This window comes from Gopherus flavomarginatus, chromosome 10 (genome assembly GCF_025201925.1).
Source record: "Gopherus flavomarginatus isolate rGopFla2 chromosome 10, rGopFla2.mat.asm, whole genome shotgun sequence".
NCBI lineage: Eukaryota > Metazoa > Chordata > Testudines > Testudinidae > Gopherus > Gopherus flavomarginatus.
Window position 1 is genome coordinate 22,868,814 of NC_066626.1, and position 16,595 is coordinate 22,885,408.

At 41.3% G+C, this 16,595-nt stretch overlaps 1 protein-coding gene across 6 annotated transcripts in view; it reads right to left on the reverse strand.

Annotated features, from left to right (window-relative positions):
- Positions 1-550: 550 nt before the first annotated feature.
- The window catches only part of STRADB (STE20 related adaptor beta), a 34,915-nt gene continuing 18,870 nt past the window's right edge, over positions 551-16,595 (reverse strand). For all 6 annotated transcript variants that reach the window (XM_050916867.1, XM_050916868.1, XM_050916870.1 and 3 more), the window contains 9 exons: positions 12,602-12,701; positions 11,535-11,656; positions 10,952-11,060; positions 10,316-10,439; positions 7,383-7,554; positions 6,741-6,845; positions 2,681-2,910; positions 1,663-1,705; positions 551-1,149 (listed from right to left, as the gene is read on the reverse strand). In XM_050916867.1, coding sequence (XP_050772824.1) covers positions 997-1,149; positions 1,663-1,705; positions 2,681-2,910; positions 6,741-6,845; positions 7,383-7,554; positions 10,316-10,439; positions 10,952-11,060; positions 11,535-11,656; positions 12,602-12,701 — 1,158 coding nt within the window. In that variant the 3' untranslated portion in view covers positions 551-996. The remainder of the gene's footprint in view (positions 1,150-1,662; positions 1,706-2,680; positions 2,911-6,740; positions 6,846-7,382; positions 7,555-10,315; positions 10,440-10,951; positions 11,061-11,534; positions 11,657-12,601; positions 12,702-16,595) is intronic.

A 16,595-nucleotide genomic window follows, 5' to 3' on the forward strand; every position in this document is an offset into this window, starting at 1 on the left:
CTGACTCCTGCACCCACCACATCCCCACCTCCACCTTGAGCACCAAATGGGAGCTCCTGCACCCCTCCTCACATTCCCACCTGCACCCTTCACACCAAATGGGAGCTGCCCAGGTAAGCATTCCACACCCAAACCTTCCGCCCCAACCCTGAACCCACTCCCTCCTTCTAGATCCTGGTCAGACCCTACACTCCAACTCCCAGCCTGCTCCTTCACCCCCAGCTCTGAGCAGAGAGAAGCGAAGAATGGGCTCGAACTAGGTAGAAGATAGGTACCCACTCTATGTGGGCAGGGCCGGGACCCCAGACCGGCAGCGGGATGAACCGCTCAGCCCACTGCCAGTCTAGAGTCCCGGCTGCCGGTTCTGCACAGCCCACTGCTCGTTTGGGGTTCTGGCTCCCGGACCCTTGCCACCCGGGGTCCCAGCTGCAGGCCCCACTCAGCCCGCTGCTGGCCTACGTGAACAGAACCCCAGACCAGCAACGGGCTGAGCAGGCCAGTGGCATAAGATCAACGTTTGAATTTAATTTTAAATGAAGCTTCTTAAACATTTTGAAAACCTTGTTTACTTTACATATGACAATAGTTTAGTTATATATTATAGACAGAGAGAGACCTTCTAAAAAACATTAACATGTATTACTAGTATGCGAAACTTTAAATTAGAGTGAAATACATGAAGACTTGGCACACCACTTCTGAAAGGCTGCCAACCCCTGCTACAGGAGCCTTCTGCCAAGGGATGTAAGTCCAAAGGGGTGGGGAGAAGAGAAGGATAACAAGCATCAATATTCTTAAGATTAACTTTTTTGCCTGGGGTTAGGAAAGTGAGGCCTACTGCATTTTTACAGTGCCAGCTTTAAATCATGTACACACCACAGATGTTCAAGTATAGCTCTTGTATTTGTATTTAAACCAATACAGAGAAAAGCAGCAAGTAGAAATCACATTTTCCTTCTTTGAAGCAGGGGGGAGGTATGATGGTTTGTTATTGTTTTAAAAGTCCCACTCTATGTCTCTTTGATTTGGGCACAAACACCCAAGCTCAGGCCTGCTTGCTCTTGAGGGCAGCGGCAAGAATTGTGGTCTATTGTGTTGGATGGGAGGTGGCAATAGTGAAAGTAAGGAACTCCTTGTTTGTTCTTTTACCTGAGGGGAAAAAAACAACCAGGATAAAATAGTGCTGTACATACAAGTCCACTGAAAAATTGTGTACATCTTTACTAAAAGTGCATGAAGGGGTATAGCAGCAGCCTTGTGTGCTATAGTGCTGGAGAAGGAAGAGTTTGAGACTAGCTTCATCACTCCAGAGTAGATTGACCATGAATGTTTGTAAATTTGTAGTCAAGTTAAATGATTAGCTTGACTTAAAATGTGGTTTTTCAACCAAAATATCCCAATGGTTAAGCTCACTTCAGTAAATTTTAATCCTTTAAATAAGCTTTCAGATTTCATTTAACAGAGGACACAATTGCTGTGTTATGCATTGCACAAGATTCTAGATGATACAACATTTTGTAAAAGAGCTGTCTGCAGCATCCTGTCTGTTTAGAGGGTGATTTTACTTTACAACTGCTTTTACTTTACCCAACTTTTTAATATTTTGCCATTTACTTAGTCTGCAGTTAACTCATCTCAATAGTAAGAATTTAGTACACTCACCTGTTTGAAGAAAGTGTGTGACAGCAAACTGCTTGCTGATGGCCTGGATCATAAAATGGAAAACACAAGATTATGTTTTGAAAGTAAGCGCTGGTGTTTGTGGAAGATGCCAGACTGACCATGCACTCTAGGCCAGTGCTTCTCAAAGCCGGTCCGCCGTTTGTTCGGGGAAAGCCCCGGCAGGCCGGGCTGGTTTGTTTACCTGCCGCGTCCGCGGGTTCGGCTGATTGCGGCTCCCACTGGATGCAGTTCGCTGCTCCAGGCCAATGAGAGCTGCAGGAAATGTGGCCAGCACATCCCTTGGTCCGCGCCACTTCCCCCAGTCCCCATTGGCCTGGAGTGGTGAACCGTGGCCAGTGGGAGCCGCGATCCACCGAACCTGCAGATGCAACAGGTAAACAAACAGGCCTGGCCCGCTGGGGCTTTCCTTGAACAAGTGGTGGTCTGGCTTTGAGAAGCACTGGTCTGGCTTTGAGAAGCACTGGTCTAGGCCCTACGGTTATTTGTCCACTGAACAGAGGCAGCACAAGCTTCGTTCATTCTGTGCCTCAACTTTACTGTGAGGGCATTACTAGAGGCAGTGAGTTCATTGATCCAGTACATTCAATTCTCAGCCTCTATAGTAGCCAATAAAGTGTTAGAGGGATATATCATCCTGTTGAAATCTAGCAGAATTTAACAGTTTAAACTAGTTTCTGGAACTAGCCCTTCCTGAGTCTCCTTGCCAAACTGGTTTTTCAAATGTGTTTTTTAGAAAAAGCAATCCATTATCCAAGAAAGCTTCAGAATCACTGATGAAATGGGATTTTAAAAGCATGTCCAAGATCATTCTTCAGACCAAGACAATGTTGGCCTGGCACTTTGACAATTTAGTATTGTGAAAAGAAACCCAGATGCACTTCATCTTAACATTGAATTTGTCAGTTGTATATGACTTAGTAGATTCCAAGTTCACCTTAGATTATGCTATATCCTATGTTAAAGTGAGAGTGAATATTAGTGTTCAGAAGTAAGTTACCTTTTCTCAGGGTCCTGTTGCAAACAGAGTTCTACCAAGTTGTGAAAAGCAGGGGAAAATGTTTTTGAGGAGGGAGTTTGCAATCTCTCACTAGTCATTGTGTGTGTCATGCTTTCACCAATTCCAGAATCCACACCTGACTGGGAATTCTTCATTCTGGATTCCACACGTGGGAAGGTATTTATATCCCAGGGACAATAAGTGGGACCTTTCAGCTTATGCAGCAGCATCTGGTAGAAGAAAAAGATAGTATAAGAGTCCAGTGGCTGCATTACCCTCTAAAGGCTGTGATGAATTGGCAGTATGTTTGTACAACTTATGAAGTCTGATTGATATTATGAAAAACAGAGTTCCTCTATGTGGATCTGCCACTTCTGACAGGTTCTATAGCAACTTCATAGCAAACAGGACAGTGGGAAATACCTGAGGTTAACCACAGTACTTAAACCCAACAAAGATTATGATGCAAAGCAGCTGCATCCTTAAGAAAACCAGTTTGAGCCTAACTCTCTGAAGAGAGAGGGTAGACAAGAGTAGTGGAAATTTACCCAAAAGACAGAACCAAGGAAGTCAGGGGCAGCATGTTGTGTTTAAAACCAAACCAGACAGGAAAATGAAGGCTTGGACAGGAGAGAGCAAGGTCACAGAAGCTGTGGGAGAGATCACCCACCATGTAACCCCCTGTACGAGGCCAGGGATACAGGTTGAACATCTCTAGTCTTGCACTCTCTGGTCTGGCAACATCTGGGGTCTTGCATGATTTTAGTTAGCTGGATATCTGCTTATCATGGGTGGGGCCAGTCCTGGCTCTCAATGTTCTGTGCTGTTATTTAGCTCTAATTGACCCCTAAATATGTCTTCTAAGAGACCAGCAAGCAGTGGAAGTGTTGCTAATGCTGCTAAGTGTAAGCATGTGTCAATATCCATACAGCAAAAAGTGGAATTGCTGCAGAAATTGGAAAAGGGCACATTGGTACGTGCCTTGTGTGAGTTTTACAATATAGGGTCATCTACAGTGTATGATTTGAAAAAACAAAAGAATCAAATTGTAGCGGGGTGGTCACCCGCTCCTGCCCTGAAGGGCTTGAAATCAGCCCTGGGAGAGGGCTGCTGCTAGGAAAAGCAGCAAGCCTTGGCTGATTGGGGAACCAGCCACAGATGTGGCCACACCCCAGTCAGGGCCCAGCTGGCCCATATAAGAGGGCAGTGGGCCAGGAGCACACAGAGTCCCTCTCTAGTGGTAGAGAGGGGAGGACCTGGCTGCCTGGGAAATGAAAGATACTGGCGTAGAGCAGTGCTGGGGAATAGGGCAAGGGAACCGGGGAGCTCCTGCCTGGAAAACCCCCAGATTGCAGGCCTTGTCTAAGGCCAAATAGGTCCTGAGGTTGCAGGGGTGCAGCCCGGGGATAGGCAGAGGCAGCTGGTTCAAACCCCCCTTGCCAGTGATGAGTGGCAATTACACTGCAGTCTGCCCCAGTGAACGGGGGCTAGATCAAGACTGGCAGCAGCCATAGTCTGACACGAGGTGGATAGAGAGTGAGGGTTCCCCAGGGAGGGGAGACCAAGATCTGTGCAACCTGGCCTGAAAAAGGCATTGGGGCCCAGGAGGGACTCAGGCCCAGCAGCAAGCGGGACACCATCCTGAAGAGGGTGCTCCGGAGGCTGGAAAAGCTAATTCCCTGGACGACCGTGTCCCACCCTGTAGTGCTTGAGCTGGCCAGGGATTTTGGAGAGGAAAATTTACTAGATGATGGAAGTCGACAAAGATGAACCAATTGCTACTCAAATGACGGATGAATAAATTGTGCAAATGGTACAGCAGGGAAAAAACAAAGATAACGATGAAGCCAGTGATGGTGATGAAGAGGATGATGAGGATGTTGCAGAAAAAAATTCTATAGATAAATGGATTCAGTTGGCAACAAATTTAATAGAAGGACTGGAGCAAAGACATTTCATTTCTGAGCAAGAAATCATGTCACTCTACATGATATGAGAAAAACTCATTAAAGAAAAAACAAAATACATAAGACAAGACAAGCTGGAAGACTGGTTAAAGGTAGCGAAGAGCAGCTGTGAGCAGCACTCTACAGTCAAATCCTGTTATTTCCACTTCATCTACCCCAGATATACCTACAGCAGAGACCCTGGATGTAACTTGAATGTAATTTGAGTTAGCAGTTCTTGTCACATCACTTTTGCAGCAGAATTCAGGCATAATTTTAGGTGAGTAAATTATAGATTTACCTGTATTATAATCTTTCTTTTTTGTATTATTTTATGTTTTTTATTGACACAAGGAAATATGTAGATAAAGCATAGAGTAAAATTGTGTAACAACTCTAACACTTTGTTATGAAGAGAGCCGGTAAGCCTTGGCTAGGCGGTGTTGCAAGCACTGTTCCATTTATTTGCCTCAGCGAGATAAAAAGAAAGAGACCCGCTCGCTACAATATTGACCTCCCATGGTTTGGCAAATTCTCTGGTTCAGCACTGGTCAGGTTCCGAGGGTGCCCAACTAGAGAGGTTCAACCTGTACCATGCCTTCCTAGATATCAATGGTCCCTAAGGACTCCAAGGGGAAGGGCGTGCTAGAAAGTGGCATTGTGGTTAAGATGTCTGTTTTGTGTGATCTACTCTTCTTGGCTTTGTATGATTTAGTATTGAAAAAGTGTGTGTGAACTGCTTCTGGAAGAGGGTGTGTCAGTATGGGGGAGTCCAAAGAGTCATCATTGTACTCAGAGGGGCTAGGCAGCTGGATAGGTGGTTCCTTCTTTCAGAAGTGTGTCACACAGGTGTGTGCCTCGGGCAGGGGTTCTCAGGACAAATGTTTTGGTGGCCTCAGAGTGCGGCCACCAACTCTTGCTGTTGGCTGCTCTCACAATTTTTCCTAAAATACTTAATTAGCTTTAGGAAAAACAAATAAATATGCACATATATATGTCCAAATCATTATAATTTTTTTTGGCTAGCTAATCTGTTGTGAAAAGTGATATTAACAAACATACAAGTATTGCTTCTCACAACAGACTTACTCAGTCCTGTCAAGCCTCGGAACAAATTAAGCTCTGGATGGTGGGGTCGGGGGAATCAGCAGGGGCCAGGAACAATGGGGGTGGGTGGGAGGCAGTGTGGGGCTGGCGCACGAAGTCTTGTGGCCAGAACTTGCTACCCCACTGCCTTGTCACTCCAGGGCTGAAGCCCCAAGCCTGAGCCCAACAGCCCCGAAGAAGGTGGGGAACTCATCAGCTGCCTGGTTCTCCAGCACTGTGCCCCAGGTGTTTCCAAAGCGGGGACAGGGCCCAACCCCTTCTGGCACCCCAGTAATCAGCACCAAGATGGTGCATCCAGAAGCAATGGGGAGGGGCCACTTGTGACTTTGTCCCCCTTCCCCTGCATAACAGCCCAGGGAGACTGTAGCTGCAAGAAAAGCCCCTGGTGGCCACATGCAGCCACGGTGATCGCATTTGAGAAAGACTGGCCGAGGGTCCATAAAATTGTGGTGGTGGCTGCACTTTGGTCAAGATTCAGGGACAGAGATTTTGTAATAGGACCTTTCAGAAAAACCAGGAGTTGGAAGCTCCTTTGACCTAGGAAGCAGCATATATGTTTGAAATAAATTAAAAAAAAAAAAGCACCATCCTTTAATACAGTGGTCCCCAACCTTTTTGGCTGGCGAGTGCCAGCTGAAGGACCACAGCGGCGGTGGAGCACCTGCCGAAATACTGCGGCAGCGACACCTCTCAATGACATCACTTGTCGAAGGCAAGCGGCGTCAGCAAGAGGCGTCCCCGCCGAAATTCGGGGGCGACGCCTCTCAATGACATCACTTGTCACTGGCAAGCGGCATCAGCGAGAGGCGTCCTCACCGTGGCATTTCGGCGGGTGCTCTCCCGGGGGCCAAGACACGGGCGCATTAAGATGCCCCCGCGGGCGCCGCGTTGGGGACCACTGCTTTAATATATTTCGTAGTAACTTTATTATTAGACAGTATCTATAAGAGAAAAATAGTCCTGTGAATGAAGTTTTGAGAAGGATTTAGGAGTATTTAATGTTTTACCTTTGCACAAGGTATATCCTGAAATGGTACATATCCATTGGCTAATTCACATGCTGTTATCCCCACACTGTAAATGTCAGACTTCACATTATACCCATACAAATCCTGTGGGAGAGAGAAAGCATTATATCAACACACTGGGAACTACTGAATATGTACTGTAAAAATATGCATATACAAATATACTGTAGATACAATACTGTTTCAGGACCCAATCCTAATATCCCATACCCAACAAGTTGTGCATGAGCTGCTTATATAAGATTGGGCCCTCTGACTGTAAGAAAGATTTAATGCACACAGCTCTTGTTATAGATTTCATAGTTGATATTTGTACAGAAGAGAGAGTTAAGTCAATGCAATTATTTTCAAGTTTCCATGGGGAAAAAAATGTGTCCATTAGGATCACGTCTTTTAGAATCTTTGTAATAAAGAGGCAAGAGGTAAAGACATTAAGCTACATGGGTCCACCATAAAGCCACAATTTATTTTAAGGTTCTTAAACATGTTGTACGCTATCTAGTTTGGAAGTTGCAAATAAATAGCCTTTATGGCTCTTTCATGAGCCTACTAAGTACAAACTTTAAAAAAAGGAAATGGCATCTCAGAGACTCAAGGCAAAATTAACTGGGTTATACTGACCTGTCTCAGTAGCTCAGGACTCAGCCAAGGAAGTACTGAAGTACTAAAATGGGGAAAATCATACACAACCTTTGACCTCTGTCCATTGTTAACTAAACTGTAGATATGATTTAAGCCAGACAGAGAAACCAGACCATCCCCTGAAATCAGAATGTGGCTAGCTTTCATATTCCTGAAACAAAGTGATAAAATGTAGTTATAAACAAAAAATCACTCAAATGAATGTTACTTATTACTACAGTAGAAAGTCTGCCATATATTTATACAATATTTCTGAGATAGCCTGACCACGTCATCATGCTATAGCTGACTGAGAAACATGTTAAAGATGAGTGAAGAGAAACTATATAAACACAATCTCTTATCCAAAATGCATGGTTAAAAAACCCTGACTTTGCAATCTGAAGCCTTTATATGGTGTTCATTCTAAAATTGGAGTTTTCCCTGTATATAAGATCCCTGCCCTCAAACAAAAAATTTTTTTGGGTACACACACACCCACGGTGCCTCACTGAAAGAGTTTTGAAATCACTATTTGCAAAAGATATCAAAGCTAAGGTTCTGCATGCCACCATAACTATGTGTCCATTAGCATTCACATACACTGGCATACAGGTATTATAATTCAACAAATTAAATTCTCCCCAATAGTCAGTTTTTACAGTCAAGCTAGCATGTATGTAAAGTATACACAGGTCCTTCGTCTGTGTCAGTGTACATGGTATTCTGGCACCTGCAGTCAACGAGTACAGTGAATGGGGGTAAAGGTGCATCCACAGAGTTTATACAAGAAAAAATGAGGTATATATATTGAGGCATCTGCATAGAGAGGAGGTCAGTGTAGAATAATTGGTTTATAATGGATTTGGGGGGATGGGGAAGGAGACATTCTCTGAACTCTATTCCAGAGTTAAGATACAAGATGCTGTTATCTCTAGAGCAGGGTTGGGTCTTTAGCTAGTGTTCGGTGATTTCCATGTCAGATACAGTGAACACCGTATAAGAGAACAGATACAGAAGAATGGATGCTGGATATGTAAAGGGTGGGCAGAAATACAAAGCTTCTAGTCTACAGGCTGTGGTGAACAAGGAGATGAAGTCCAAATTAAGGTTTGTTTTCGAATTATTCCTATGCATTTCAAGACTTGCCTTATTTTTAAATCTGTAACTTCCTAATAAGGCCCTATTTTTAATTTATGGTAAACATATTTCCAGTTTTGAAGCAGCATCATTGTGCCACTTAAGATTTCTGGTAAATTCACAGTTTGATAGAAGCTTCAAATTAAAGAACCAACAAGAAGTTTGCTTAAGACCAGACTGTTCTTGGAGGTAAGAATTTGTGTAGGAAACTTGACTTCCACTATAAACCACAAAGTCTGATATTAAATAGTCAGAACTCATATAAGACAAATGTGGAGCTTCTGGACAAAACTGTTACTCTTAAAAATAAGACGTTAAGAGAAGTTCAGGCTTTTTAGAAGTCTTTGGGAAAAGTGAACAATCTTTTTGGAGTTCCATAGCTCAAAAAATGCTTTCACCATGAATCCTCCTCTTATTAGAAGCCATATGAAAAGTTTGAACAAGTGAAACTTTTTAGGAAATTAAAGTTAGGCTTCAAGTGTCAGCTTTCTAATCTTTAAAAAAAAGTTCTAACCATAACTAGGAAGCCAATGCAGCAACCTGTTGACTAATATACACTGACTAGCATACATACATACTATGTTGACTACCCCCAATATGTGTTCCAAGCATTTCAGTATCCATAATATTAAGCATTAACATAGCAGTTATATAGCCCAAATTGGACTGTACCTTTATTATAATTCTGTTCACTTATGCTAAGTATTCCATAATAGCTTGCATTATCTGAAGTAAACTTTGGCTTACAAAGATAGGAAAACTGTCAGTATCAGGACATTTCATAGAATCATAGAGTATCAGGGTTGGAAGGGATCTCAGGAGGTCATCTAGTCCAACCCCCGTACTCAAAGCAGGACTAATCTGCAGACAGACTTGTTTATCCTGCTACACGCCTAGGAGGTATCTTTACACTCTTTAGTACCTGGAATGCATGGGTTCAGAACAAGAGATAACGGGGTACACCAGGGTACCAGAAACAAACAAGATAAAAGCTGATTAATTCACTCCAGTGGCAGGTGATGTATACAGTTCCTTTTTCTGGTAAACAAGTCAGTTATAAAACGACGACTTCAGGGATGTAACTTTGGGGAGCACACCTTCTGTGTAAGGTGAATGTGTAATATTGCTGCACAGGACTGTCCTTTGGAGACTGGCATTGTAGAGAACATATTTTCCTGTACCTTATTAATGAACCTGACAATGGTTATTTGGACTCTTGATTTATATTTCATAACAAACAAAAGTGTGGTCAAGCAACTGACTATACCATTTATCAACAAACTCCATAACACTACTGAAAGAGTGCTTTACATCTCCAAAGCATTGTATAAACAGTAAAAGATGACCAAACAAGTGCTCCCATTCATCCAGCCCCCTGTAAAAGAACAATTAAATTGAATAGCAACACATTTCGAATGGATAAAGGGAAGTTATTTACAAAGCATTATAGTTCAACCTCTGCAATGTACTACCGCAGAAAGTCACTGTGGCAAGAAGGCTCAAAAGTGATTAGACATTTTATAGGAACTAAAGTAGTCTTTTCAGCTAAACTAGCTATGCCGGAGATCCTGGAGGGTATCAAACCAAGAAAATGCTCAGAAAAAAGTGTGTCTACTCCACAGTGCTGAACAATTTGTGAGTAATAAGAAAAATGGGTGTTGAAAGGGAGCTCCCCTTCCTCTATAGCAATCAGGCATAGGCTTCTGGTAAACTGAATAGACTAATGAGTAGCTTCAGTGTGGAAGCTTATGTGTTGCTACAACATTTTACCTATGGTATTAATTGTCTCATACCTGTGAATGTAGCCATTTTGGTGCATATAATTTAACCCTCTAACTGCACCAAACAGAATGTTTCCTATCAAAGCTTCGCTCATTCCTTCAGGGAAGTAGGTCCTCAGCAGGTGACTAGCTGAATCTGAAAAGAAAAAAAAAAAAATCACGCTAAGCATTTGGATCTTGTTAGTGACAAATCTTTATTCCTACTATAACACAGCACTCTCTCCACTGTTCATGTACTCCAGAGAAGAAACATTGTTCTCTCTTTACAATAACTTCTACAGGGAGGCAACTGCTGATGAAGAAAGTCACCTCGGTCAGAGTATATCACTGAAAGAAAGTGATTCTTCCAGTAGTAAAATATCACAATGAAGCCTACCACATCCTAATCATGTTTCCATGAACTGGAAACTGGCTGTTTCACCCGTATAGCCAATCCACACTGCCTTCTAGGAGAAGCAAAATTCATAAGTTTGGCACAGAGGAACTAGGACACATCCAAGCTCTACAAGAGAAGAGACACTGACAGGAAATATAGAATTGCTCTGTCTTGTGCTCTTCCATAGCCGCACGCCTGGTGTTAGGGACTGTGCTATCTAATCCCGAGTTAATTCAGTAAGCTTTTTCCCAAGTTGTAGTTACAATTCTTACTGTAAGCCATGAACGGAGAGATGACCCAAAGCCAGCTGCCAGTAGTAAACACTGTCCAAAGTGTCAGTATGTTGGGGTGCTGGAAAAAGTGAGATAGCACCACCTCATTCTAGAGAATTAAACAAAAGTAAGTTATTTGGAAGTTATTATCTTGCCAAAACCTTAACTACACAGGTCCTCAATTTTTAAAAAGTCAATTTTGTAAATGCAGTTCTTACTAGCTAACAAGTTTGGAGTCCCACTATGTAAATTGCAGATGCTTTGCACATCCTGCAATGGAAATTCAAACAAACTGTTGAAGCTTTCAATGTGTATATGAACTTGTTTGTTTATTATTAATTCTAAGCCCCTTATTCTAGTGAAGAGTATAGAGTTTGTGTTTCAAACTGGGATTCCTGCATGACTAGAAATTGTTGTATGGCAGAAGACTTCAGTTTATTCTCTAGTACCTTATCAAGAAGCCACTTAATTTAGTTTGCACCAAGTTCATATAACAAGGCTATCTCTGGTACTGGTTAATTGCATATACTCACATACATTATAGTTTCTGTGTCAGACATCTATATAAGTCCCACTGTTTTACCTGTAAAGCTTTCAAATGTTCTTCAGAGCAGCTTTCTAAGTCTGTGATCCTTACAGTCACAAGCGTTCCTGTAGGTGTGTGTCGGGCAAGGTAGATCGAAGTTAAATTGTTGAATCCTCTTCCTATAACCAGAAGCAAGCCAACTGCCTTTCGTTAACATTATAAAAAGGTAGTTTTAAAAAGAACCCACAACATTGCTTCTTCACTAAGTAGTCAAACAGTCCTAGAATTTTAACAGACTGCTGCTGACTGCAGTGAATCTATGGTTTTAAGGGTGCAGTTAACAGTGCATTCTTACATGTAACATCAGCCAGAAAACTAGTCAAGCCATGGTTGTTGCTTCTGTTTAGTCTAATCAAACTTGTTTAAGCAAGTCTTATTTCTCAGGACCAATGAAGTGTCTTACAAATGTTGACTACTTTGCTGATGTCCTACTTAAAGAATTACCACCATTGGCAATCATTCTAAACATAGTGATGCAGTACAGCCATCTTTAGGACCATCTACTATGCCTGTTGACTGATAAGAAACTGTCAAGTGCCACAGCCACCAGAACTGCAATGCTGATTTGCTCTCTACTATATTTACAATCAATGTACCCGATTTAGTGCAGTTATTTATTTAAAAAAATATTAGCAACAAGAGGAGCAGAAAATCTTTTCTCCAAGTTGGAATAGAAATTTCAGATTCAGACAGGTCTTTGTGTATCTTTGTGAATTTCTATTCTATTTCTTTAAACATCAAGAGAAATTCACAACACTAGAAAAATAATCAGCTAAGATCAGAGGTCAAGACATGTGCAAACATTTAGAGAGATCTTAAAATAATTTTGGTTGGCTCTATAACAAGGAGAACATGTTTTCTCAGCTTTTAGGTTTTCCACTTAGGGGACTTTTTAAAATATATATATATATATATATATATATATATATATATATATATATATATATATATATATATATATATATATATATATATATATATATATATATATATATAAAAAGAATGGCCATTTGCAGGAAAAATCTTGTGTGGACAAAGCATATTTCAGCATAGATTTAGCTTACCTATTTCCACCTGGAGTTCATAATGGGAGATGTCAGAAGAACAAAGTACCATTTCATCTCTTCCATATGGATGAATCCAGGATAACTCAGGTTCATCTGCCTAGTGGTAAAAGGATTAGTTTTTAATACTGGTACACACGTGTGTGTGTGTGTGTGTGTGTGAGTATATGTATAAATAAATACAAACTAGTGCAAATGTGTGGGTGGAAAAAATCAAGCACTCAATTTTTGAGATTCAAGAAATTACAGTTCTTCTTTGAGTGCTTGTTCATGTCCATTCCAATCAAGAGTGTGTGTGCGCACGTGTACAGTAGCCAGTAGGTTTTCCCATAGCAGCATCTGTCAGGTCGGTCTGGGCGCCCCCTTGAATCATGCCTTTATGGTGCTCAATATAGAGTCCTGCAGACCCGCCTCCCCCTCAGTTACTTCTTACATCCAGTGATGGTTAGCTGGAACTTCCCTGTGCTCTTGTCTCAGCAAGCACATTTAGCAGTCTCTATACATAGTTTTCATTAGCTATGTAGGTTAATTAAATAGTTAGTAGCCCTCAGTGTTAGATTAAGCTTCCTTTGGGGCGTGGGTTTCTGCTCCTAAGCTCTCTCGATGCCGGGGCGTGCCAGGATCTCCGGGCTTCGAAACCTGCAGCAAGTGTATGCCCAGAAGCGATCCTCACACTTCGTGTTTGAAGTGTTTAGGAGAGAGTCATCAGAAGGCTCATTGTGCCATCTGCAAGACCTTTCGGCCCAGGACATTAAAAGATAGAGATGAGCGCCTGAAGGTCCTGTTAATGAAGGCTGTACTCAGGGCCAATCAGAGGGAGGGCTGGGAGGGCCATTTGGCCTGGGCCTCAAGCTCAAAGGGGGCCTCAGATTTAGACACTTGTTAATTTTTTGGCATTTGATAAGTTTTGCAACTTGTTTTTATGCATATCCCTATTGGATAAAATGAGCTGCAATTTTAAGCAAATAAGAGATGCAATTTGGTAAAACACAATTTTTTGTTAACTGATAGATTTTTTCATATTAAAGAGTTAAAAATGTTCATAAATATTAATAAAAATACATAAGTTCTGATGGCACAAGATTAGACCGTGATGAACATGTCCTCTCAGATCAGCTGATTATATAAACAAACCACTACTAGTAGCTGGTGCTGGATCAAGTGTGTGTTAAAAAGGTAGAGAATTGTTACATTTTAGTGTCTTTATGGTTTTACGTCTAGTTGACTAAGGAATTATTTATGTGTGAGCATTTCTCATTATCTTCATATGGTAGCTAAAAGAGGTGACTGGTTGGTTGAGCCCTAGCTTGGTAGTTTGGCCATCATCATATTCTTTTATAGTCTATAGGCCCAGATTCAAGGTGAAAATTTGTGAGGACAACCTTGTACAGTGAGTTTCATGAGGATATACCTTTGAAATTTTTGGACATTATCCCTGACTGTATCTGTGTCTGGGTTTACTATATATACACATCATTCCTTTGTCTTCAGCTCAGCCTGTTATATTATACCTTGCATGCTTGAGTTTTGATTCAGTGATAAGGATAATAACCTGACTGTTTCATTTTATGTTCTTAATTAGTATTCCTTCATTTTATATATTTTCAGCATTTGTGTACGTTTACAGTAGAAGATTTCAAGAGTATATAGGCTACTTATATACAGCAGAATATTTCAAGTGTGGACGGGCTACATATTTACTTTAGAACATTTCAGGTGTAAATAGATCACTATGAAGAGGAGCTCTGAAAATGGTGCAAGCAAGAGAGGCAAAAACAACTGAGTGAAGCAGCAGCTAAGAGCTCAAAACCAATAACTTCATTTCTCAAACCACTGGAAAACACACCTTACCCAACAAACAACACAGATAATGAAAACTGTGCAACTGCAACAGGTGATAATACAATGCCAATACGTGAACATGAGGACAGCAGTCAAGAAGGAGATGTGCCAACAGTACCAGATGCAGCAGAAGATCCTGTGTACAATCAAGAAACTCAACAGCAACAGGAAGATGTAGATCTTATAAAGAAAGAGCAATTCATGAGTACAACAAGTTTGACTGTAACTGACATTGGAATTAATGACAAGAGCAATGCTGCCCAAATGCAATCTTTTCTTCAAATTAGTTGTTTTGAAATTCCAAGTAACATTTCACGAGATGCTGATAATCATGCTTTCCCTACTCATCTGCTGACAAAAACTCTTCCAAATGGTGAGACCCGCACAAGAGACTGGTTACGCTGGAGTACGGAGAAACAATCTCTGTACTGTACACCCTGCTTCATTTTGAACAAAAGCACTGAAAATGCATCAGTTCTCTTTGATCAATCAGGATGGAGCATCAACAGAGGTTGGAGGAAGTTGACAGACCGAATACCATCACACAAAGAAAACTGTGTTGAATGGAAATCAGCCAGTAGGGCAGCATCAGCTGAAAATTCTGTTGAGAGTTTACTCTTGACTAAGCTCTCTACAGAAACTAATAACTGGAAAAAACTTCTTGAGCGCATCCTGAATGTCATCCTTTTTCTTTCTGAGCAGGGATTGGTTCCAGTCAACGTATTGGTGAGCGTGCAAATGGAAACTTTCCAGGCATAGTTGAGCTCCTCAGCAATTATAACCCATTTTTATCAGAGCATGTTAAATGTGTTCGAGAATTGCAAGAGAGTCAAAAGCACATGTAAGTCCATTCTCTCTCCACACACATACAGAACAAGTTTATTGAGCTATATGAGTCATTCGTACAAACAACAGTTCTTGATGAGATTTGAAATGCCAAGTATTTTTCAATCATTGTTGATGCCACTCCAGATTGTTCTCACAAGGAAAAGACTACTATGGTTATTCGATATGTTAAGATTGTAGACAGCTCAAAATTTTCAATTGAAGAAAGGTTTATTTTGTTTGATAATTTCAAAAGAAAAACTGGAAAAGAAATTGCAACTCAAGTACTAGCAATTCTAGAAGGTTTTATGTTAGATTTTCAAGTCTGCATTGGTCAAGCCTATGACAATGGATCTAATATGGCTGGGAAGTACAAAGGTGTAGAAGCAGTTCTGCTTGAGCGTAATTCAAACTGTATTTTCTCCAGCTGTGGAAATCACACACTAAAGCTTGTAGGTGTTGACTCTGCTGAATCAGGCAAGGAAGCAATTACTTACTTTGAAACTGTACATTTGCTGAATAATCTCTTCAGTAGCAGTCCACAAAGGTGGGAAATTCTGAAGCAATATCTTCCTGTTTCACTGCATGGAATGTCCAAAACTAGATGATCTGCATGGATTGATGGTGTTCAACCAGTTGCGCAGCAGTTGAATTCAGTGAGAAAGGCTTTCAATGAGCTTGAATCTCTCAATCTCACTACACAGGCTCAAACTGAACTTCAGTCTGTTCAGAAACACATGTCCAAATTTGAAAGCATTCTGATGTCATCTTTGTGGATGAAGTTATTTACAATGATCCACCAAACTAATCTGGTAATTGAAGCATGCAATGCTACACTTGATGTTGAAAGGGATAACATTAAAAGTCTTATCAATGAAATTCAACAAATTCGTGAACAATGAGATGCGACCCCGACTGAGTCCAAATTAGTGGCACAGAATATTGGCACTTCATCTGAGTACTCCACCTACTGAATCTGATGCCAAGCAGCATTATAGGGTCAATGTCTTTCTTGTCATCATTGACGCTATTCAATCAGGTCTTGCACGTCGATTTGACTAATTTGTACCCTTTTGGGGTTTCTTTGACAGTTCAATAGACTGAGTAACGAAGATCTACTTTCTGCAGCTGAACAATTTCAGCAACAGTACAACAAAGAAATCTCAAAAGATCTCAGTGATGAGGTCATCTTCCTCAAATGAATATATTCCATGAACTTTAAACTGGATTGCAAGCCAAAGGAATTGCTTCAAGAAATACTCGAATTTGGAGACTCTGGGGTGTTTCCTAACATCACAATTGCATTGTGTATTTTTGTCAGTTTGCC